This window comes from Sander lucioperca, chromosome 14, assembly GCF_008315115.2.
Source record: "Sander lucioperca isolate FBNREF2018 chromosome 14, SLUC_FBN_1.2, whole genome shotgun sequence".
Taxonomy (NCBI): domain Eukaryota; kingdom Metazoa; phylum Chordata; class Actinopteri; order Perciformes; family Percidae; genus Sander; species Sander lucioperca.
This window is the reverse complement of record NC_050186.1, coordinates 2,831,815-2,857,572: the sequence shown is the minus strand read 5'-3', so window position 1 is coordinate 2,857,572 and position 25,758 is coordinate 2,831,815. Positions and strand designations below refer to the sequence as shown.

Here is a 25,758-nt window from a genome sequence, read left to right as displayed (position 1 = left end):
ATATATATATATATATATATATATATATATATATATATATATATATATATATATATATATAAGCACACATCAACTCAAAACAAGATATAGGAAATAGACATAGACAAATAGAAGTGCCCAGAGGCATTTTAACAGACTCCAGCTTTAGACAAGCCTGTCATTAAGGTTTGGTTTACTGGGACAAGTGTGGCGGTTCAAGCCAGGAGCCTTCATATGAGACAAGGCTGCATAAGACTGAATCCTTGTTGGGAAATGACAGTGGCCTCCGCCTGGTTGCTGGTTCCAAAAATACACAGCTGGAGATGGCTAAGCATTGGGTTTGGGAACGTATATATAAAGTTAATTATTGCATATGCTAAAGAAAAATATAGTAGGCTGTTGCTAGCTACTAATTTTCTTTCTGTCTCTTGACTATTAGACTTTCAGTAACAAGCCCTCTCCATGTACAAGAGGATTATTGGATTGTATTTGTTTAGTCACTTCTTGTTTTGGAAATAAATAACAATATTTTCCATCTGTTTTTAAGGTTTTACTGTGTTCTGTGCCAAGTTTCACAATTACAGATCTTTTTCTAATATCTAAATGAATGGACTGACTGATTCTGCAGCATGCATTGTGCACATACAACCACCAGAGGTAGCATTGTTCCTCTCAGGGCCCATCACTCTCAAGCATCACATGAACATTTGCAGTCTGATCTGTATTTAGGCATGTCAATGAGATGTACACTTTGCTAAATTGATTTGAAAACCTCAAAACAATATTTCCCTCATTGATATCGTAGTTGTTGACATTTTCCTGAGAACATTCAGACTACTTTAAAGCAGGTTTCTAAGTCTGAAACACTGATTGTGATGCTGCTGGTCGGTCAGCAGAAGACACACATCTTTCCGGCTCCTAAACTTCCACCTCCACCTAAGGCACATTTTACGTTGTGGTGTGGACAGCTAGTGGCCGCAGTCAACTCTCTCTCAGAGCCTTCATTTATCTGGATCCAGGAAAAATGGAAGAGGGTGTGTGCATGTTGTGCCAAAAAAGAAGACAGGAAAATAACTTAATTATTATGAATGAAAGGAGGGAGCCTTCATAAAATGGAAGAAACGACATTTAATTAGAAAGGAAATGTGTGAGAGATTAGAGGGACAAGAATAACAATGCAAAGAGATAGCTACATAAGGTAGTCATATAAAAGTGACAAAGAGCACATGAGAGGCAGCACTGTGCCCTTCTTCTCCTCCTCTAGACCTTGGAGCAACTAACCATGAATCCAGCTTTTGTGATGTAACAGTGTATTGACCCTTGGAGGGGCCCCAGACCAAAAGAGGGTGTTTACTCGAACACGCAAGGAGCTCTAAGCGTTTCACAGCCTCCTGTTCTACGAGAGGGCGAGCGTTCGTTGACTGCCACTGGAAATGGCACTGGAATGGCCCCGTCTCTCCTTGGCTCCCTCCCTCCCACAGAAATAACAGAAGTACATAGAGACTGTATTCAATGTAAGTATAAGTCACTCCAGCTACAGTCAGTCACATGTGCCAGAGCCGCAGATTAACATGGCTCCGTGTACACTGGGAGTCTAGTCCAACACAAAGCAAGCCATGAGCGCTGGGAGATTGTTTGTTTGGACGAAAATCATACTGTCTGTCATTAGCTTTAAATATCTAAGAGGTTAAACGAGCCTGCCTGCGATCAGGAGGTTAAACATCCCCAGACCAACTGGGTAATCAAATGTTGAATAAAAGGGAAACGCTTTGACTTCCATTAGTTAATATTTTTTATTCTTTTGAGCAAAGTAGTCGACTGTCTGTTGAACCGGTGTCAGCGGCTGACAAGGAAGATGCTGAGTATTGTGCTACATGTACATGCAGGACGATGCAAAACTACAATTACTGTTATTTTCTCTTGATACAAATAGGCTTAAAAATAAAAAATGACTTTGAATTAAAATTTTTTTATTTGAACTAACTTTAAACCACCTAAGACACCTAAGCACAACTAAAACTTAGAGTTAACCTTTGATGTTCAGTTGAAAGTTAGGAAAATCCTGAATTGTCATTTTAAAAAATGTGACTCACAACAAAGCCTTCATTTCAGAAACTGGGGTTACATGAAATATGTGTCTGTTACTGTGGTAATTTAGCCCTATCCTGCTATGTGTCAGTATAAATTGACCTTAACGTGACCACAGTTTGTACAACTCTGACTAAACAGCGTTACAATCCCTCTATCAGGCTGAAATGTGGAATTTTCTCCAAAAGTTTCACAATTTATCTTATAAGTCAAAGTGCATAAAGAACGTTTGAAATAGAATAGAAAAGTATATGATAATCAACATGCATGACAACTTTTAAATTGCTGTTTATTAGATTTTTGGGGGCTTAAAATGGGGCCACATCCCACAAAACGTTGAGAAACCTGGCATTACCCATTGTAAGACAGTAAGACAATACAAATTTTGGTAAACTCAAAAAAAATAGCAAGATCAGAATCTTGGTGCAATATTCCCCAATGCACAGCGCCACACATCAAAATGGTCTCATTCAGATTAGCCTTTCCCATTACGAGGGATGGCATAAGCCTTATCATTTGTCATTCACTGGACGAGAAAGTGGAAACCAGCAGAAATGCAAGGCAAGATGGTGGAAATGTGCAATAAAAGCAGTTACAGTTACAGTGATGTTATGGAACAAGCTCCTTTTTTCTGTCCAAGAGAGGCAGTTATTCATACTGTGTTGTAATTATTTCCTAAAAAATTTGATGATGTATGACCCGCCTCCAAGCTTGCATCTGTTTTAAAGCTGAGTTTTAAAAATGATAATTTCCAGTTTCTAACACTTATTGAGTCATAAAACCATTCAACAATGTTTTACAGGAAGGGAATTATGCAGATTTAATTTGACCACTGCAGGCTTATACAAACAGTATTTGTGTCTTTAATATCATAATGTTTTCAGCTGGAACAAAAATAATATGACTCTTAACATGACCTTTTTGGTTAACAGGCATGGGATAATGAAATATTTGGAATAGGTGCCAATTGAATGACAAAAAGACTGCAAAACATCCTCTACAAAGTAGTGCAATTGTGGTGCTTTTAATCAACTAAAATATTTTGTCATCCAATAGCCCTCAGTCCTGTTTCACAGATGTCTTTGTGGGCACATCATGTTGAGCTTACCCTCCACACCCAGCAATTCTCCCTCCGTTCTCACAGTCTCTGCATCCTAAAGGTTGGATTCTCTTGGATCATTATCATGTATATGCTCTCACAGGGACGCACCTCTTGTGCATTCCACTGGTAACCTGAAAATACTCCTCCTATTTTACAACAAAAGCACACAAAAAGGGTTTTGGGACAGAAGAATGATGGCTTTTAAAAGAAAGAAAGAGAGAAACACTCAAACTGGTTAGTATTGTCCAGGAAGGTATGGTTCCTAGGAACAGCACTATACCAAGAGTTAACAACCAAGCTAGTGGTGGCTCAGTGAGGCTGCACCTAAGCAGTGCTTTGAGATAAACACTAACATCAGCATGCTCACATGCTAACAGTGACAATACTGACATGCTGATGCTTAGCAGGTAATATTTATTAAGTTCACCATCTTTGTTTAGCTTGTGAGCATGCTAACATTTGCTAATTAGCACTGAGGTTAATGGTGGATGTTATTAGTTTTGCAGGTAGGCCTATTTGGTCATTTGACTTAATGATGGCACAAGATGAAAAGTCAGGGGATCACCAAAGTCCGTAGGATGAATATCTGCTCCAAATAGCATGGTGAGCCATCACCCTGAACCAAAAATGTCACCCTGCTGGTGGCGCTAGAGAAAAGGTCAGGGGATCACAACACCCATGAGGATACATAATCTGGAAACCATGAAGATTTGTACAAAATGTTGAGCCAATCCCTCTGGTAAATGTAAACTATATCACTTCACTGAATCAATGAAACCGTTGACCTGCTGCTGCTGCTGCTGCTGCTGCTGCTAGAGGAAAAAGTCAGAAGATTCACCTTCTAGATCCTCTAGAGGAAATTTCATCCATCCAATATAGTTAGATCAAGATATTTCACCCTGAACACAGATGTTAACATGATGTTCGCATTACAGGAAAAGTCAGAAGATCACCAAAGTCAGGTGGATACATTCTCTGGGAACCATGGATGTTTGTACAAAATATTCTGGCAATCTATCTAAATATTTTAGTCTTGATCAAAGTGATGGACCAATGGGCCAACCAACAGACTGACATTGCCATCGCTACAGCCACACTGTAAGCGTGGCTAAAAAGATGAGGTAATTTAGGGACATGAAGGCTACGTAATTCAACAAACAGACCTTAGAGATGGGAGCAGAAAGCCGCTAAAGGCAAGGTGCAGCTCTCAGATTAGAAACTATAAGAATTAAGGGGTGAGATCAGCAATGGGTGCTTATTTGTGCAGAAGAAAATAAGCATAGTGTCGGATGGCAACATCATATTCCTCTCATCCTACAGCCATCCCACATACTGTGTGATGGTTTAGCAGAAGCATGGAAGATGTCTGTCTTTCATGCCTAAATGCACTGCGGGTAAACCCAGGAAACTTAAATATTATTATTACTAGTAGCATATTTATTTTGGCAAGGGAGCAAATGGTAATGTGTAAAGGTGTAACAACCTGTTAGAATAATTGACAGTCTGGTACTAAGAGGAGAGTGAGAAGGGTTGATTTGTATAGGACCTGCTGCAAATATCTGCGTTATTAAAGCATTATTAAACTATTGACTGAATGGCGTTGATTCAAGCACACTCATGGTCCTCATATAGTGTCCAGCGTCAAATTCAATATCCACCATACTGACGCCTCACTTTGGGCTACCACATTTACTTGCAACTCCCACTTATGCACCACCCACTTCTAGGCCATGCCCACTTCAAAGGGCACAACACTGCTAAATGAGCAGGCAAAGGTTGCTAAATGAACAGTTAAAAGTCAGGAAAATACCAGCTTGTTGCAGATCTGCAGGCAAGCATCTTTGCGCCGGCATGAAAAATCACTATAACTGACAAAGTGGCTTTGTTCTATTTTGTCCCTAGTTTTCTGGCACATTGATTCAATCACTGCTGTTCCCATAACTTTGATTTTAATGGGAAAAATACCTTGTGTTTTTATATATATATATATATATATATATATACTCCAAAATTACAATTTAGGATTATTAGGTTCAGCCAGAGGCATGTTTATTGGATGGAGTGGCTCCCTTAATATTTTTCAAACTACACAGAGGGAGGATCTTGGTGTCAAGATGATAGAAGACAAACGGGAAGAAACACAGAGCAAGGTTTCTCTCACCAAGCTTCAAAGTGCTCCAAAGTCTTCTCTAAAATGATATATTCAAAAATCTGTGTGGTCTTTATTCGTACCACTATGGGATGTGTGGCTTGGCTTGGCTCTGCACAGAAGTACAGATTCAAAAACCTACAGTATCCAAAAGAAATCCCATTAGCCAACCAAAGTCTGTAATATTAAATAATAATTAAAAGGTTTGGTAAAGGTCTTTTGAAACAATTGTTAAGTGCAAATGTCAAAAGATGAATGTTTAAATAGCTTGGAATATAACATTAAACAATTATAGTCAAGACAAGTACTGGTATATGTTACTGACAATAATTAAACAAAATGAATATGACTGGAATAGTGACATAAAAAAACTGTCTGATGGAGAGCTATGAACTTTTTACTGCTTTTCATTTTAAACACGATTCTGTCACCAACACTATGCAGTCGTCTCTCACAACGGACCCTGTCAAGAAGGATATTTTATTTTTGATTATACCCTGACCTAAAATACAACATTCCTTATGTGATTAATTTGGGCCTATATCTTTGAATAAAACATGTCTCTTTTTATTTACTATGTTTGAAATAAGACAGTTCTATGCCTCTGCAATAAGATAACTAAATGTCCTCTAGAATGAAAAGCCTCTGTATACAGTGATCCAGCCCTTCAGCTGGAGGAATGAACTTGGCCTGAGAAACACAGAATGACAAGCATTTTTCAGTCGCTATTTCTGCTCTTTTACATGATATAAGCCTTCCTATTGCTTGCCAGAGGAAATGAAATGTTTATTATATAGCCCTTAGGGCTTTTGCAGCGAGAGTTTTGGTGGACTTAAAGAAAGGATAAGCTCTTCCTCTCTCCCCTCCAAACTTGGCTTCCTCTCGTGGCACATGAGAGGCAGGAGGTGGAGGTAGGGTCACAGAAATAGTAAAAGAGAACCAGCATAAGGAATGAAAGAAGAGGAAAAGGGGGTAAAGGAGTTAAGATTGGCAACAAAGTCAGAGCTCTGCCAAGCACGGGCCTTGGCCTATGTGCTTCGCTGGATGCAACAAAGCTCAGCAGAAGGACCTCAGCCTAAATCAGCCCTTCCATTCACCTAGGACATCTCTGCAGCACGTCAAAGCCACATGACCTCCCAACTGGGATGCTTCAATTTATGATTTATGATTTATGATGCATGGATCCTAAATCGGTTCAAACTCTTTTCATATAGAGGCTTTGATAAATGGAGGCCAAGCTGCTAGATTTAGAAATAAATGCATTTATTGGGAGTGAATGAGGAAGATTTCCCATTGGGCTTGTTTTGCTGCAGGAGACCCAATTTATTTTTCTAAATAGCGGATTTGAAAAAAATATGGTCTTCTTATCTGTAAACCTATAAGAGTGTCATTAATGGAAAGCCTTGTGCTTCAGGCTAAGATAGGTACATTAAGCCGCATTCTGCTGTGTAAGGACTCCAGGCGCCAAGTTAGGGTTTCTTTAATAAGAAGAAACATTCAGCTTTGCCATACTAATAGTGATGGCTTGTGTCACAATCCGGAAGAGGAAGTTATCTCATTGGTGTGGACAGGACACAGGGTCATATGGCCATATTACTTGTGTCCATAGGAAAATTCTCCAATTTCCTGCAGTCACTGCGGCCACAGTGAGTCAGATAATATCCTATTATCAGAACCATCTGAAGGTAATTCCCAGGCACAGCCACTGGCCTGGAACAGTTTTGCTTTACAGGACTGTTAACGGCAGCAATTCATACACACACACAAAGTTTTTGTGTACAGAAACACACACATTTATTGTATCTGCTAATGTAGCATGCACACAAGCTGCGGCATTTACCTGTAGTATTACTATAACCAACCTCCGATCCTTGCACTTAGTTCTAGTTCTTCAGTCAGATATTTATAAAAAAAAAAGCTCAGCTCAGTTACTGTCATTTAAAGGAATAGTTAAACATTTTAGGAAACTTTGCTTTCTTGATTATAAGAAGATTGATACTACACTCCTGTTGGAAGAGGGTGTAAATGTTTGTTGGTTTTGGGAAGTTACAGAAATTGTCGGACACTAACAAATGTCAAACTATTCCTTTAAATCTACAGCAGCACATTAAGAGGCTACTATACACCAAAAGACATACAGAGCTTCCCTCCTTATAAAGGGGAAACAGTTAAGGAAGGAAAAAACATGCATGACTTTAGCTGGTCATCGGTGAATACTGGGATAGTAGTGTGCGCTTGGGGGGGGGGGGGTAACGGGGCAGGTGAAGAGGAGTAGTAGCTAAAAATCTAAGTGAAAGACCATCTGTTTGGAGGGATCTGGGGGTCTGAGGGGGTGACACTTCCTGACCATTTCTGTATTATGTCAGAATGATGGAGACAGAGGAGCTGCAGGCTTAATTAAAAGTTGAGGGGAGATCTTCCTCAAAATGCCCCCCTTATGTTTAATACTGGTCCTCTAAGATTATCAAAAACATTTGTTTTATGATTCCATGGTGGCAGTGTGATACCTCTCTGTTCATCTGTTTCTTTTCTTTTACTGTAATATCCCAGCAATGTGGGGAATATATTGTATTTCTTCCGATTTGGCTCGTGTAAGGAAGGAGACAGAGAGTGGCTGATGGGGGGGTAGGGTGAGCCATCTCTGGGATGCAGAAACACTGAGCCTGGTGTAGGACCTGGTTCCATGGGGGAAGTGGATACAGCATCATAATGACCAAGCCAAATATTTGTCTAGTCCATATTCTGAGAGCATAATGAAGTCCTTTTACAGAGGGCATCATTGGATTCTGAACACTGATTTTATGCCAGAGAGAGCAGGTTTCACTAGGCCCTGCTGTTTCCACTTAGGCTACCCAGGTCTCTGGTGGCCCAATCCAAATCCAATACAGAGCCTTGTGTCCAGAATAAGAATTAATTATGGCTCTTTTGAAAGATGATAAGCAGTGAATTGGAAATTGAAATTGGATTTAATCAAGGTATGAATTGCACACTCAGGTGGGATTTCATTATAATAAGAAGCTGCCTGGAATGGTGGAAAAGGTTTCTCCTACTGTACATGCTGTCAGGGTCTGCTGTTGATGGAGGGAGGAGCTTGAAAGGTAGAATTTCACAGCACCCAATCCAGCCAATTTCTCTCTCACATCTAAGACCTTGCATACTTGCGCACACACTTACAGTATGTATATACAGTAGATCTTCTATATACTCACACAGGTGCCGACTTACTTTCTAGTGTGTTGCGCCTTTCTGAGTGTGCCATGTTGGTCCTGTGTCAATATTCTATCTGACTGCCAAAAAATGTGTCAGGAATGAAAATAGGCAAACGCTATACAGCCTCTTCTGCTCCACTTTAATATATTGCAAGATATTTCTCCTGCATATAGCCAGACTATTTCCACAGTGCTGTGTCAACGCTGGAGATTGGTCTGGCTGCACCAGTTATTATTCTGCTATAGGAGGAAAAAACACTCTGGCTATTTTGTATTTCTTTAAACCAATCACAATCATCTTGGCCGGAGCTGTCCAGGATGCAGCAGCGTTGCCCCTGCACAATAGTGTTCGTAGGGAACTTGTTTTAGTGGAACATTTGTACGTAAGGAGGTGAGCTCTGACATTGTACATTTTTGTACTGTAACCATTACCGAAAGAACCAAACATGCCTGCCTTATTGCACAATCCTAATCTTAGTCAAAATTTGCCATTTTCAGCGTGTAGCTAGGTTGCTCAGAGGATGTTGTTTGTTTGTTTTTCTATAGCGAAGAGTATTTTGAAAATGGTAACACGTAAATAGCAGAAGGGGAGGTGAATGCCACTTGAAACATGTGGGCAATGGCAGCCTTATACCCACAGTCTACATCCGGTGAGTCACCCGGCTGCGGATTGGCTCCGCTGCGTGTCGGCTCCGTGCTCAGCCGTCCTTCAATACCCACCAGGTCCGCAGATTTGCTGCGGAACGGCTGCGGCCATGACTGACAGCTGAAGTCACGAGGACCCACGAGATCTCGCGAATTCACGTATGATCGCGCGATATAACAGGATGTAGTTTCTATAAACAGAACCACAAAACCAACAACAGTTTGTTTCCATCCAGAGGAGTAGAGGGGAAACAACTCTGTGCTGACCTGCTGAAATATGATCCGCCGTGAGCACGGTGTATTTTATTTTGAAAATTAACCAGCTGTTTTATTTTGTTTCTGTGCTCGACTTCCTGTCCCGCACAATCTGCCCTGTGTTGAATTGCTACGGAGCTCTCCTGCATCCGGCCAAAATAGAAGCTCTGCGTATCTGCTCTGCATGGCTGCGGATCGCCGGAGCTGGGACGCAGTCGGAACACAGCTGTTCCGCAGTCAGTGAAAATACACACATTGACTTTAGTGGAAACCTATTGACTCCGCCGCCGTTCCGGAGCGGATCCGCAGCCATTCCGCAGTTGGTGGAAATTGTGGGTCAGACTACCTGCAGGCTAGTCTTTACTATTTTACTGTTTTAGTTCACACTTACCACTCTCACACTGTATACCCATATCCCACTGGCCAAAAAAATCCACTAACACCCATTATCTCCTGAACACTTTGTTCTATTACAACCACATTTGGTGGACATGTGTAGATATGATGTCTGCGTGGCCATGACAAATCCGGTGCCATTTGGCTAATAGGTGGCGCTGTAGCAGCATCATCTAAATATAAAGTAAGAAGTATCTGTGTATGTACTGTATGCATGTATGACTGTCCTTCACAAATGAGAAACGTTCATCCATCAACTTCACACTTGGCAGGTGTATTGCTGAGGATCCAAGGTAGTGCAGTATCGCACGTGAAGACGATTGGATGAGCGGTTCTCGGGAACGCTGCTAACAGGACTTCCAATGTTGCGTTCACAACTTGGTTCTGCTGCCCCCAAGTGTCCAAAAAAATCACATATTGCAAGTTTAAGATGGTGTACTCCATTTTAGACCTTGATATGTTAGCGGTATAATAATTTTCACATAGCCACCAAGTTGCACAATAGAAGTGGAAGTAGCAATTGATCATTCTATATCTGTTTAACCAATAGCTGTCACTTTAAATCACTCTCTAACTTTCCCAACTAGTTTAGACTACCCTCGCTTCACCAAAAGGAAAAAATACACAACCTTCCCCCTCCCTCTTAATAATTTTTGTACAGTCCCTAAACAAGCCACTGTGTTACAGTTACAGTAAATGTACATCATTTTAGCACCTTACAACAACATCTCAACCCTGAACACAAAAATACAGTAATAAAATAGCAAACACTGCAGAAATCAATCTAAAAACAGTACACAGTGGGGGAAACTCAACTCCATATTTCACACTTCAACAAGCGCGGGTCTGTGTGGTGTTGACACTTTTTTGAATCCAGGGTAGCCAGGTCTGAGAGCCTGCCCCCAAAAGACCTTGTCTCCCCCAGCAGGTTATTCTGGTGTTATTATGAGAACTCAACATGCTCATTATGGTTGTGGCACTGCTTTAGGGGTGGCTGTCTACTCTGGTGTGCCAACACTGAAAATGTTTGTGGTGAAGGAAGTGAGAGGAAGAGAGAGAGAGAGAGAGAGAGAGAGAGAGAGAGAGAGAGAGAGAGAGACAAAGATTGAGGAGGGCAAAAGGAAACAGGGAGAGATGGAGAGGATTTAGCAGATAAAAGTACAAAGCAAAAAGAAGATAAAGGAGTCAGCGTAGAGTAGGGTGTGACAGATTAGAAGGGAAAAGACAAAGAGAAATAAAAAAGAAAGAGAAAGACCTCGACATGGAACTGAGCGTAACACAAATAACAGCAGACAGGAGCTTGTTTGAACACTTTCCACCTCCCAGTGCATCACCAAACCATCCCTACACAGGAAGTAGACAGAACCAGGAACACAAACAAGTGGACACAACCACCTGTAAATGAAAAACACAAACCACCGAGACACTCCAAATACACACACATGCACATGCACATGTGTGTTCACCCACTCAGCATACACACACATTCCTTGTATCAACAGTCTTCTTGTATGCAGTGGAGCTGAGAGAGACAGCACTGTCTGGTTCACCGCTACCACCTCTATAACCTCTGCCACTGCTCAGTGTGAAAACACACCTACACAGAGGTGACTGTCTTTACAATTTATTTATTTGTTGGGTGACATAAGGTTAATTTAATGTTCACACGTGCTCTGAAAACACAGTTGCTTATGTTACTTTCCTTAGGTGTTTTAAATTGTAAAAACTACACAGACAATGTAATAAGTTTAAAACAAAACAACAATCTTGTAGTTTTTACATAATTTCAGTCATTTTTATGACTTAAGGTCTTCATCACCTGGAATCAATTCATGCTGCTTATGTAAAACAGGGATGACATCTAGATCAATATAAACCATAAAAACATGTGAACACCCAACCAAGCCCGGCACCCAATTCTCTAGCGTTTTAGTCTGCAAAACACTGTATTGGTTGTTTATATGTATGTACAGTACACAACTCACTTTAAACACTGATATCCAAACAGCCTGTGTTGCTGTTACTCTTGCCGTGCATCAAAGAACAGTCTTGTGTCCTCACTAGGCCCAGGCTGCAATTTGCGCTCAAGGCGTGGCCCAGCACCCATTGGGCTGTGTCCGCCCTGCGCACCAGTAATGACCCATTCCCTACGGGGAGCGTTTGATCTGGGCTGCCTGTGTGCTTCAGCAGGGCCTATTTCTGGAACGTGTGTGTGTGTGTGTGTGTGTGGGGGGGGGGGGGGTTGGGATAAAGGGAGCTTTCAGACTTGGTGCCAATGACCATAATTAAGAAGCTTTAAGGGGTGGCAGTGAGCGCGCTAGCAAGCGCAGAGTTTGTAATTTGCAAGAATAGGGCAGAATTGCTGTGGCTCATTGGAAGTATATGGGAGGGTCAGGTGGCACCCAGCACTGAAACACAAGGGCCAGAGTGTGTGAAGGGGACTGTAAAAAGGATGTTAATGACTTGCGTCCATTAGCACCCACCCTTGAGGCTGGCTTACCAACGACCTTGGGCTGAAATGCAGGGAGATCGCCCTCGCTGACACACGCAGTCAGCTCCACCCTAACAGAGTGTCAATCAAGGCGATCTTTCAGTGCCTTAAGGCCTCTGGCCAGTCAGCTCAAAGAGAGAGCGCAACAGGATCCAAGTCACTTACATCCTTATTACGTTGTTTGTCCACTCATGTTGCTGTGTTCAGCATTCATCTGAACAAGCACGTTGATGTAATATCAATTCATAGTGTTTGGTTCATTTAGATTTAGTAAGTTTCATGTGATAAGATCCTCCTACCCATTTATCCACTTCAAATTAATTTAATTACAATCAAAACAGGGTTGATAAAAGGTATTAGTCCTTATTTAGAAACGAGATGATGGGCTGATGCCCAAGCAGGTGTGTTTTCCTCAGAGGTAATTAGTTGACATGGGAGTTGTTAGTACTGTAGGTTCATTTGACCTGTCAATTAAAGGATGTTCCACCCCAAAAATGCACATGTACAACCAGTGTCATCTGGCCATGCTATGCAAATGGTTTTGGTTTTACTTTTTGCCTCCACCCTAATATGATGGAGGTGAATGAAAATGTATTTGTGGGGCTCACAGCATCAAACAAAATAATTGAAGAAATTAACATCTAGCAACATCTCTCTGGAGAAACTAGGTTCCTGTTACTCTAGATATGTGCAGACCTTCCTGTGAGGAGTTTTTATTTGAACCACATTAAACTCATAAAAATAGTTCTTATGAAAACTGTTAACTCTTCTTTTTTTCCACATTAAGTTGGGGAACATCTTGTTAAGCGTACCTGTTCATGAGTCATCTCAAACAGATGATGTCAGGTGGTAATTACCGGAGACCAATTGTGGCTGTGCGGAGGTCTTTGGTAGCCCTCATCCCACAGCAGACCATGACCCCTCCTAAGGTAATGGGAGCTGATCCAGGTGCTGCTCCCTCTCCATTAACACTTCTCTAACACAATAGGCAAGACTGATGTCAACGCAGATGTCTCATTTAGGGAAATGTTGCAAAATATCTGCATGAACTGGCCTAGATTTTGCAATGTTCAAACCATATTGTGACTGTGTGTGTGTGTGTGTGTGTGTGTGTGTGTGTGTGTGTGTGTGTGTGTGTGTGTGTGTGTGTGTGTGTGCGTGCGTGCGTGCGTGCGTGCGTGCGTGTGTGTGACAAAGTTAGAGAGAGCTCTTTCCAGTAAATTATCAAGATCTTAAACATCATTGTGAGTGTGTTTTGTAGCGGGTTACTCATATATTACCATATTCCAAGGGGAGATGAGACACACTTGCCAAGTTTGCAGTGAATAAATAAAGTTATCCTTTGCTGGTAAGTTTCTCTTGAAAGGAAGTGGCTCTAATGACTGAAGGCCATCATAGATGATTTGCAATCACCCAAATGATTCCACACATTAAGGGATAATAAGGTGGATACTTAAATGAGAGTCTCTGGAGGAGCTGTAGGCGTTCCTGTTAGGCAGTGGCAGTCTTGTGTTACCGTGGTTCATTCATATGGTTTACCGGTGCATGCATGGGACTTTGGATAAAATCCATGTGGCCACCCCCTGGAGAAGGCGTGTAGTTGCTCGATGCAACCGCTGGGTTTGTAACTTGACACCTGGCCGTGCGGTACATTTGCCATCGCTTTACCCACAGAAAGCCTATTTAAAAAGGAAAGGGATGAGTCCAACGCTCCTGACTCCGTAACACCCCTCCAAAAGAACCCAGCTTTCTCTCCGGCTGCGCGTCCCTCAATCTGGATCGGCATAAATGAATGAAACACAGGGGAATATCGACAGACAATCGCACAGGAAAACTCTCTGTCAAACCAGCCTGCCAGAAGGAATTTATGTCGGGCTTGACAGGCAAATCAACATGAGTTTTTTCCTCTGGAACTTCATCTGAAGCTTGTCAAATGTGTAAAACGGCGACCGGTGTCTTCTGCCCCCTTGCAAAGGAGTCACGCTGTGATTAACGGTCAGGTTTTTGACTGCCAGGACAAATGAATACAAATGAATTTAGGCACCCGAAGGAGAGATTGCAGAACCTCTCATCTAGACACAAAGTAAGTATAATATATATTTAATATATTTTTTGTGTCTTTGTGCTCCGATCAGAGGGTGTTGGAAAGAGCTGAGGTGAGTCGGATCACTGGCGGGGACTGACTTACAATTTAAGGAACTGCATGCCTCCATGTGCGTAGCCTACCTGTGATGTGCCGGCTGGCTGTGGTCCAGCTCACTATGCAGGAGTGGCGTCCACTGGGGACTACTGAGGCTCTGAATGGGGTCTGTTTGGACCATGGCTGTCATTTGTTTGACATGTAGGCCCACCATAACTTTGTTAAAATAAGTCAATTTGTCCAAATGTTTGTTTCCCCTATTTTTTTCTATTTTTAATAAATGGATCAAATAGACCAAGCATTATTAATAATATGTAATATTACCATTCTTATCTGTTTACTTTTGTGGAAGACATATTGTAATTGCTCAAAGAAATATAATTATTTCAAGTGTTTGAATCTTTTGTTTGGCAAATATAAAACGGGTGTATGCCGGACCTCTGCCATAGTGTTTACTAAACTGACTCATCTGATAGAACAAGCAAAACAGGCAATTATTCAGACTCATAAAGTTTCAGGAGAAGTTCATCAGCATCCACTGGAGCGTTTGCTAGATGCTTTACATGTTTTCCCTTTTACGCATTCAGAGCCCACAGACACATTTACGCAGGGCAGTTAAAAGGTGTTTGTTTGTTGTTGTTTTTTTAAGAAAATGCTTTTAAAGTTAGCTAGGTAAAACTGTGACACCAGCTGAACATCTGCAACTGACATTGGTTTTACTACTATGAGACATGCAATGCAGATGTTGTTTGCATGTGTTTACACAGACAAGCTATCGTAATATATGGACCGAAAATGTTGGTCTTCTCTTGGCTACACTGTTGACGTTTATTTAGGGAAGTACATGCACCAGCCAGCTGTTGCATAATTACTGTTGATAAGTCATCAATGCATTCATTTATGCATTCATTTATTAATACATGCTTGCTTCAGTCTTATCTTAAAATTGATATTTGGTTTTACTGCGCAGTGAACATCTGGTTTAGTGAATGAATCAGTGGCGAGATAGTATGGATGCAGTTGTCTAGGGAGTAGAAAAGTCCGGAGATTTGACCCACAGTTAGTTTCTCATGAAAACAAGTCTAAATGGTATCTATCAGCTTAATTTTTCACACCTGACTGGGCGTTTTGCAGAAACTGCCATTTACTAAGAAAAACAAGAGGTTCGCATCCTCAGAAAACAGTTGTACTACAGCTACATCATTTATTTAAGATGTGCATGTATTGCGATGAATTTAGGAGTCTACCTGCGAGGTGTCAGCTGCATGGAGCATCAGTCGTGTCCACATGGTGTCGCCCTTTGTGTCTCTCTTCTGGCTTTTCGCATTCAATTATTCTTTGGCAATGATTTGGTATATTTTGACAATATTTCAAGCTGAAAAAACAACTGTGTAGTTTAATATTTTAAATATAATAAATAGCAACTCAGATACTTTCTGAATTAGTCACTTTTACTCTAACTTCAAAAATTAGTTTCAGTTTTTTTTACAATGACTCAAATACAATTTAATGTTATCTGCTCTTAGTCATAATAATAGTTGATAGTTTGATAAGTATATATTGGTCAGGAAGTACATTATTACTATTACTTGACTGCAGAGAGAACAGATGATGGACATAACACTGGCCTCATGAGATGTCAGTTACCCTCTCTTCCTCATCAGCCTCTGTTAATGTCAGCTCTTCTGTAGGAATTTTCCACTCTGTGTGTGTGTGTGTGTGTGTGTGTGTGTGTGTGTGTGTGTGTGTGTGTGTGTGTCTGTGTGTGTGTGTGTGTGTGTGTGTGTGTGTGTGTGTGTGTGTGTGTGTGTGTGTGTGTGTGTGTGTGTGATTGTGTGTGTGTGCTCAGGGGGCAGGATCGCCTTTGGGAAATCCTTTCAGGCAATCATTGAGTAGTCCAAACTTGTGAAAAATAACAGAAACTATAGTGGCTTCTCAGTGTGTCCCGTTCCTCAACCTTTGACTGGTCACTGTCCTACAGATGGACTGCTGTTTGAGTGTGTGGGGAGGGGGTGGTGGTAGTTTTTGGGGTCAAGAGGTTAGACTCAGAGTTTAGACATGGGCAATGAGGTTTAGGAAAAAAGATAAAGACAATTGATGCCAGAAAATACATCACGGAAAGAGAACACTGGCTTTGAGGAAATGTATAGTATTCATCCGTAGATTACTGCTGCAGATTGTTCAACGTGGCACCAGATATCTTGATGACTGACTCTCTTCATCGGTGTATTGTTGATCAGTCTATCCACATTTAGTTTTTCCATTAAACGACTTGGCTTTTTGACAGCAAAGGAGATGTGTGTGCTAATCACAGTTAAGTTAAGAAGTTCAATGAGAAGAGAAAGATGTTATCAGCAGTACAGAGCAGTGTTCTTCACCCTTCTGTCTTTGAAATTTGAGTTCAGTGGCTCACAGCCCAATATATAGGTTACAATGTCAGCTTTAGTGGATGACTTAGGAGGAGGTATTGTTCATCTGGCCTGTATTTTGTCCACTCAGCTTAGCCGGGAATTCCCTCAGGGAGTCATGTCATAGCTCACTGTTGCAGTATGGAAACCACACCAGACAGGGTCAGTTTACAGATGTCAGCCCTGCTGATTTAAATGTCCACTGTGCACAAATCCACCTCAGTGCAACCGCCTTTAACTGCTCCACAGAAGAAAAATTCCAACCTGTCACGTACACTTTAAAAAGCACCCTAATGAAAATGTAAACAAGCTACTGAGAGCTTTTAAAATGAAAAGCCAGAGAAAACAACGCAGTTTCCCAGGAAACTCGGACCAGTACATAGATGTAAACAGCTTGAGGGGCAGAATGAGAGTCGTTTTTGCTGCAGTAAAAATCTCAGCATTCATGACTCATTTTCAGAAAGCTGATCTCTCCTCAGCTGATAAGACACTGAATGAGACTGTAACCAGCTGGGAGTCCTGGAGATACACACTCACTCTTGCACACACACACACACACACACACACACACACTAAGCATCTTGAGTAATCACAGCCAGCTGTGTGTGGAGTTGATTGTGATGAAGCTTTATTAGCAACAAGGAACTGGGAGAGAGGCAGACATAGACACCACAAACACACACCATCACACACATACACTTAGATATGTACACACCATGATTATAATCAGTCAGACCAGTAGGGTAAGCAGCTACTGGTTGGTGCAGGGGTTGTTTGCAGAAATATTTCTAAAAAAGATCTTAGCCTGGGATAGTGCAGGTAAATATGTTTATGCAACAGTTACTGTCTTTCCCACATTTTATGTATTTGGAGCTGTTGGCCCACGCCCCTGACTGCCTGCTCCACTCCGGCCCTCGAGCCACAGCTGCTATACACATTTCCTCCTCCAATATGTGTGTGTGGGTGACCATGTGTGTCTGGATGACCTCCAGCGGTAAACAGTGGCTCCCCTGCCTGTCACCAGATCTCAGTCCCCCGCTGAGCTCAGTCCACTTTCTAATCAGTCTCCTCAGCTCTGCTGCTCACCTGGATGCGGATGTTGAGAGAGGCTGCTTTGTTTTTGTTTTCCGTGCGTGTGTGTGTGTGTGTGTGTGTGTGTGTGTGTGTGTGTGTGTGGCTATACGTACAGTACACATCTTGGTTTTGGGAGGAGAGTAGGATAAGTCTACTATAGAAAACCGTAACTTCAAGCTGTGTGTGTGTGTGTGTGTGTGTGTGTTTGTGTGTGTGTGTGTGTGTGTGTGTGTGTGTGTGTGTGTGTGTGTGTGTGTGTCTGTGTGTGTGTGTCTGTGTGTGTGCGCTCTTCTTTGCTCTGAGTTGTAAGTGCTTTTGCAGAATCCAGTTCCCATTTGTTATTCACATGGTTTCAGTAGCTCAAATGCAAAACATATGGTTTTGTTTGAATCTGTGTTTTGGTGTGATGTTAAAATTGATTACACATTATTATTACATCCTTTCATGATACCAGTTTTGTAATCTCTCAGTCTATTTCATGATTTTGCAATCTATTAAAACACATGCAATCTATCTGTAGACAATTTATTAACACTTACAACTGCAGACTCGATAATTAAAACCCTTAATTAATGCCTTATTAACAACTATACCTACTGAATGTATGGGTAATTAGCAAGTTAGAAACCCAGGGACCTTTATTCATGGTTTACTAACATTTATGACTGTAGAAAGGACAAACACTTTTTTTTAACAATCTTGCAACCTAAATTTTCTCTTATCAATGACGTGTAAATAAAGCATTTGTTATGATTTGATTTATTATTTATAAAGAGTTCCTTATTAGAAAATATCACCAAAATATTTTAAAAGTTAAACAATTGCATGTTTCAGTAATGTGTGACTTCTGCCTCTTTCTAACGTCTTCTCTTCTCTTCCCCCAGGAGAGCCCTATTGCTCTGTACCGTATTATATTGTACTTGTTACCTGGGACTTACACAAGTACACTCTGAAGGTAAGACTTAATGTCACCTCCACTTCACTTCACTTTCTCACCTCTTTCCTGTGGAAAAGCTGTAAAAGTTATTGGAGCACTTGGGGGATTTTGGAGTTTTTTCTTTGACTATTTGGTCATTGCCCAAACATGTAAACACATTGCTATGAAAATTGGGCCAACTGTTGGCATGACAACAAGTCTTGAGTAAGCTGAGTGAGCAAGGGAGTGTTCAGATCGTAGATTCAGAGCTGAACGATTCAGAGAAATGTTGGTCTCAAAACACCTCTCCTGTCTCACTTCTCTGATTTACAGCATACAGTAAACATGACGTAAAGGTCACTGTTCTAGACACAAGATAACAACTTCATTTTTATATTTACAATGTATCAAATGAAAAATTTTAAGGAGTCGCTATTAATGAATAACCCAGATCTTCCCTCGACGTTTCAGCTCATTGTCTAGATTTGCAACTTAACTGTTTGGTTCACTCACACTGCTCTCATTGCGTTGTTTTCGGACTCAACAGCTGTCGGTGAACATAGTGGAGCATTTAGCTGCTAAAGAGACAGGAGTTGTTGGAGACCAATAAAAGAGCTAAAAGAGAGTGGATATTGGACTTACATCCATCAGGTAGACAGAAACTTGACTCTAAATGAATGATATTGTTGCTCTGTAACTGCTGGATGTGTAAATTAGCAACTGTTTGCTAACAAGTTCGCCATATCAATATCACAAATTGTTTCAGCTACAGCCAAGTAGCCAAACAATTTTTTATTGTAGGTTTGGTGAAAAAGGTGAAGGGCAGGTTAAATTATAATGCAATAATGCGTTTCAATCTCCACTGACAGTTGCCAGATTTTCCGCCTGATTAGGCTAGTTGTTATATGATTGGGCAGGTAAAAATGTTTTTGGGCGGCTTACGATCATTTCAACTACTCTTTGTACCATTCGGCGGTTTCCCCTGATGAAAATGTATTGATACAGTCCAGTGAATCGGCCTCTTCTCTCCTCCAATTATCCTGATTGAGACTGACAGGAAGTTCAATAGCCCTGACGCGCAGTCACTGAAAACTAATGAAAACAAATGTCATCTCAGATCATTACAACAAGGCTGAAACCTTTTTTTTCAATTTAACCTCACAGCTCTGTGATAAAAGCCTCGTAAAAGCTTACATCTGTTATTTTAAGTGATGACTTTTATATTTGATAAAACAAATCTCTTTCCTAAATGTAAAAAAATGTGCTATGACAATATAGCTAGTTTTAGTCCCTGATTGGGCTACTTGGCGTCAGTCAAATCTGGCAACACTGTCCATTACCGACATCACTGTTGCAGAGTTGTCCCTGCTGTGCTCGAAATCCAGCTGTGGACCTCAGCTGCATGGTATAACTCTCTCTCACCTTGTTTTGTGTCTCTCTCTACACTGTCAACTGTCAAAATAAAGGCCTAGTGGATGAGTTGCATACCATAAAAGAGCTCTTAAAAAAAGAAGGAAAATGTAAAGAAACAATATTTTGCCATGTGTTGTATCTTATTCAAATCATGATTTCAAATCTAATATTGTGGGAATTCATGTGATGTATTGCTGTGGGGATGATAACATAAATGGCTCACTGTAGACCTGTGTAGGCCAGCCAAAGAGAGATCTTTTGAATGTGTCCGAATGAATCGGTGACTTCATCCTCTACAAGGGATAACATTACAGACTGAATAGCCTTGGACTTTCTCTCTGTCCTACTTGAGTGACTTGGCACAGATCAAGGCTATGAACTCGAGCCATGTGTTAAACACAAGTCTGTCTCTTTGTGTGTGTTCACATCCATACAGTATGCTGTACTGTATATCTAAAACCACATGGTTGATGCATATCCCAGAAATAGTGCAAGTGGTACTGAAATAAAGTAGTTTGGAGACAGGAGTCTATGTACAGACCAGATAAATGTAATACACCCCCCTGCCATACTGCCAAGTCCTGTTGTCCTTTACTGCAGAAGAGACCACACTGAATTCACTGTGGATACACTATATCCCATGAAGGTCTTGTTTCCTCTGGCTATTTTACAAAGCCCTAATGTTTTGAGGCAAGGGGAAATCTTACATCCTAATACAGAGCATGGCAAGGCCATTAAGAACTGGCTATATAGGAGAGGAATATCTGCATTTTCCTCACTTGTCACTGTGCAACAAAATTGTGATTGAGTATAATGAAACACATGAAATTAGATTCAAAATGTGTTCCTGGTGTGCATCAATAGCCCTCACTAATTCCCGACTAGACAGATTAGTTTAATTTTTTTGTTTGACATTAAATGTGAGAAGAGAACTATTTCTGCAAAAAAACATTTCACTTCTGAGCAGCTTCCTCCCTCAGGTCTAATTCCTTGATCACTACCACGACTACAAGGGATCAAATACCCTCTCTCAACTTTTTTTTTAAACTTTCCGTGCAATTATATATTTCCAAAGTCTGAGCCCCTCGTCAGTGGTCTAATGAAGCAAGCCTTGTATTATAGAAAGACAAGCATCTCATTGAAGTCCTTTCTCTCCATGGCTTACCAGTACAGCAACTACTAGGACATCCCATCTGTCTAGCCCCTCATCTTTCCTACTTTCTGTCATGTCATCAACATAGTCTTTTCACAAGCAGGGCTTCTATACACATGTCCCCATTAGGCAAGGCCCAGTGACCACAGGTCAGAGTGAGCCCAGAGACAATAAAGATGTTGAGGGGCCTGGGTCTGAGATCACAGGTCATATAGAGAATGGGACCCCTGAGACTGAAATGCTGAATAGAAAGTCAAAGTTGGCAGAGAGGCTGGAAACTGTATTCTGCCTCCAGGCAGGGTGATGCTATACTAACTTGCGGTTATTGTGGCCTTGTTCTGAATTTCCAAACTGGCTCTATTGATGAGAAGGGCAGAGAGAAGCAGGGAAGAGGGGAGATTTTCTGATGATGCCGATGTCCTTTGGCTCATTAATCCCCTATAGCCTTAAACCAAAAATGCAATGCCTTGATATCAGTGATGCAAGAACCTGAACTCTGTCCCTTGTTCCTCAAAATTTCAGAAACACATATTGTTAGCTTTATACAGTATCCAACAGTCTTTCATTCTCCTTTAGTGGAGTGCGCTGGCCAGTTATAAGAGAGGATTAGGTCCTTTAGCCTGATTGTGGGTTCCTGGTACTGGCTGCTTTGGCCTTGACTGAGCTCCCTTCAGAATTACCTCCACCAGCCGTCATGTTTCCATAAGCACAGGGTGAACACCAACAACAAAGTCTTGCTCCATGCCACACATGATCATGGGGGTTTAGTGGTCAGTTGGAGTGGAGTTGGAGTTTTAGGCAATGGAGTCCCTAAAACGAATATGGTGAAGGAATGAATATATTTCCTGCATTATTTTTTCTCTGTCTCTTTCTCTGTCTCTGGGCGATTTTGATGGATCTATGTAACTTGATTAGCACTAGAAAAAAGCACCTGAACCTGAACATTATTCTTGTTTGAATAGCTATTGCACTACTTTGCATGTCTCAAGTGAAAATCAGAGTTCTCATGTTCATATTTCATTTAATTTTGAATAGCTATTGCACTACTTTGTATGTCTCAAGTTAAAGTCAGAGTTCTCATGTTCATATTTCATTTAATTAACCCAATATTAATTAATGTTTTGCTTCATGTAAACCAAAAAATAATGTGAAGTTTATTTAGCCCCCTCAAATAGCACAACATGACAGACAGGAAGGAAAATAAGGTGAGGCCCCTATATTTGGAACCACAGTGCTTTGGTCTGGCTTTGAAACCTTAAATGATTTTTTTGTTACCCTTTGGAGCTGTTACAATATGGCCACATTAGGCTTACATTTTTGGGTGAGCAGCTCCTTTAAGATTTTGCAGACCTGTATCAATAAACATGCTATAATCTGAGGACATCTGTTGTGGGCATGTTTAAAGCTGTTTTATGCTTCACAAGAGTAATATTGTCATATGGTCAAAACGATGCCAGAACTTTCCATATTCGAGAGAAGCGTGAGGCTGCAAACCGCTGACATTTGAAACAGAGTCCACCACAGCACCTCTGTGCAGCATCTACCCACTCAGAGACCAACCAACCGAGGTCGCTCCACTCCCCTATCATCAGCCTAGTTTAATGTCTTTGTGGACCTATACATAGTCATTTGTTTTGGCCTAAAGTTGCACTAGACATCGTGGTGGCCTTAAAACCCACTGAGTTTATTATTCTTTGGATTTCATTTATTTTATTTTTTTTGCATCAACCATCTTTTTTTCCCATCTGGTCATCCTGCAGTATATGCATAATGTCCTATTAATAATTTTAAGATGTTTAACAGTTGTCTTGGCATGATTGCTCTCATCCTAATCTGCTAACTGTTTTTGTGTGTGTGTGTGTGTGTGTGTGTGTGTGTGTGTGTGTGTGTGTGTGTGTGTGTGTGTGTGTGTGTGTGTGTGTGTGTGTGTGTGTATTGTTGCTCAATTGGTCATGTTTCTGAGTGTTACTATATCAACAAAACTGAGGCTAGTTTTCCCATTTTCCCCTGTGTTTCACTCCTAGTTAGCATGGAGGATTTCACTGACGTGTGATGAGTGTTGTGTTTAGGGACAACACTCAGTTTGGGCACATACAATAGCAAAGGTTTCTTATTAGTCCAGCTGCTCAGTGGGAAACTCATTACTCTCCTGTGTCCTGCCAATTATCCTGCGGTTTCCCTTGTGTGATTTTTGAATTTTTTAAATAAAACAGACTTATAATGAAATATGAAAAGAATGATTAAGGATCAACAAAACAGTTGCGACCAGAAGGATAATGTAGTCTTCAAACTTTAAATTAATTGTAAAATATACTCCAGGTACTAAAGAGAGTACATAATTATAGGCTTTGTGTGTGTAACCTTTATGAACAAAACTGTCATCATTATTTGCACCTCTAACACTGCTCTCCCTTTTATCCAGATGTGGACATCATTCAAAAGTTGGGGCTCAAGGGAGAGAAACCGTCACGCTCGGTGCCAGCAGGGGTCATTCCATTCAGATCGGGGATCATCCTCAACCAGCGGGCGCACATTGAAACTCCATTGCGTTCAGTCTTCCCAGCGGCCATCTGGCCAAACCTGGCACTGGTCCTGAGTGTGCGCTCACACCGTGTCAACAGTGCTTTCCTCTTCACCCTGCTCTCAGGCCGCAAGAAGCTCCTTCTCGGTCTGCAGCTTACACCGGGCAATCTGGTCCTTCACACTGGACCAAACACCTCGGTGGCACTCCCCTATGAGCCCCATGATGGTCAGTGGCACCAGCTGGCGGTGGGAATTAATGGACAGAGAGTGACTCTATATGCCTCCTGCGGAGAGCAAAGTGTTCATGCAGACTTTGGGTGGGACAGTGAGGAGGGACTGGCTCCAGAGCTCCAGGGCTCCTTCCTGCTGGGGCGGACAAGCCAGCAGCAAGCCTCAGCACACTTTGAAGGAGCCATCTGCCAGTTTGACCTGGTCCCTTCTGCACAGGCAGCTCACAACTACTGCAGGTACATTAAGAAACAGTGCAGGGAAGCTGACACATACAGGCCTAACCTTCCTCCCTTGTTGCCTATCCTACAGCGAGAAACAAACATCACAGCTACCGCTGCTACCCCTAAACGTGGTGGCCCGGAAACGCCCAGGAAGACCACGGGGCTGAGCCTTGCCAGGAGTGTTGCCGCTGCTGCTTCGGCTGTCAGATATGTGGCCCCCACCCAAACAATAAAGCCCAGCCCTGGGACAATTTCTACACCCCTTCTGGGAACTGCGATGCCAGTCACAGTCCAGCTTGGTATGGCCTTCCCGCCTCCAAAGACCAGGACTGAAAGTGTCACAGCACCACTCGGGACAAGAGCACCCCCGACAAAACCCCCAAACCCAAGACCCACCACCTCTAAAGCTTCAAATCAGAAACCCTCCAAACAAACCCCCCCAAAGCCCACTCCTCATAACAACTCCAAAAAGACGATTGCAGGAACAGACAACAAGAAGAAACCTACTATTCCAGCCACTACCAGCACCAAACCCTCCAAGACCAAGCCTGACTCTGCCTTATCAGAACAAGGTGTAGTCCCAAAGAAACCACAACCCACCACAGCCAAGAAAGCATCTCCCAAGCCTAAAGTTACACCATCCAAAGCCACTCCGTCCAAACCTAAAACAAATTCTGTCAAAGTTGTCCCTTCTAAACCATCGATATACAAAGTTAACCCCTCAAAATCAACAATCTCCAAAACTACAACTGCTAAAACCTCCAAGCCAGTCTCCAAACAGGTCATCAAACCAACAAAGCAAACCAAAACCACCAAGGCTACAGTCACCCCGCAACCAACCAGATCTTCATACAACCCAGTAACACCACCTGCTACTGATGGCTTCCAGAGCTGGGAGGTGCCACCTACTCAGTTCTCCCTGCTAGCTGGACCTATAGGACAGAAAGGAGAAGCAGGCCCATCGGTAAGCACGTCTGGTCTATTGGATTGGTTAATGAGTGTGTTTGTGTGTGTGTGACAAAAAAAAGCATATTAACAACAGTAAATTTACAACAGATGCATTCATGTGCTTGAGCACTCTTTTTCGATCAAGAGCTAGCTAACACTACATGCTTTAAGGATTTAATGTGCCTGGTGGACAGGTGGGGAACACAGAAGCGTAGCAATAAAAAGGGGCCCCGGCTATGGTTTACATTAGAAGAAAACAGGAATATACAGTGAAAAAGAGTCATAAAATAGTTTCTGAGGCTGACAAGGTGCCAGTGTAGCATAGGTAAGATTGATGCATTGTAGTCCTCTTTTCCGCTCTGGCTGTAGCAAAAGCAAAAAGCTAAAGGTTCTGCAAAATCAAGATGAAGAAACATG

At 41.7% G+C, this 25,758-nt stretch overlaps 1 protein-coding gene across 1 annotated transcript in view; it reads left to right on the top strand.

Moving 5' to 3' along the window:
- Nucleotides 1–13,946: 13,946 nt before the first annotated feature.
- Nucleotides 13,947–25,758, top strand: part of col27a1a (collagen, type XXVII, alpha 1a) — a 72,511-nt gene continuing 60,699 nt past the window's right edge. Inside the window, exons 1-3 of the mRNA XM_031317772.2 lie at nt 13,947–14,397; nt 18,821–18,891; nt 23,841–25,357. Coding sequence (XP_031173632.1) covers nt 14,345–14,397; nt 18,821–18,891; nt 23,841–25,357 — 1,641 coding nt within the window. The 5' untranslated portion in view covers nt 13,947–14,344. The remainder of the gene's footprint in view (nt 14,398–18,820; nt 18,892–23,840; nt 25,358–25,758) is intronic.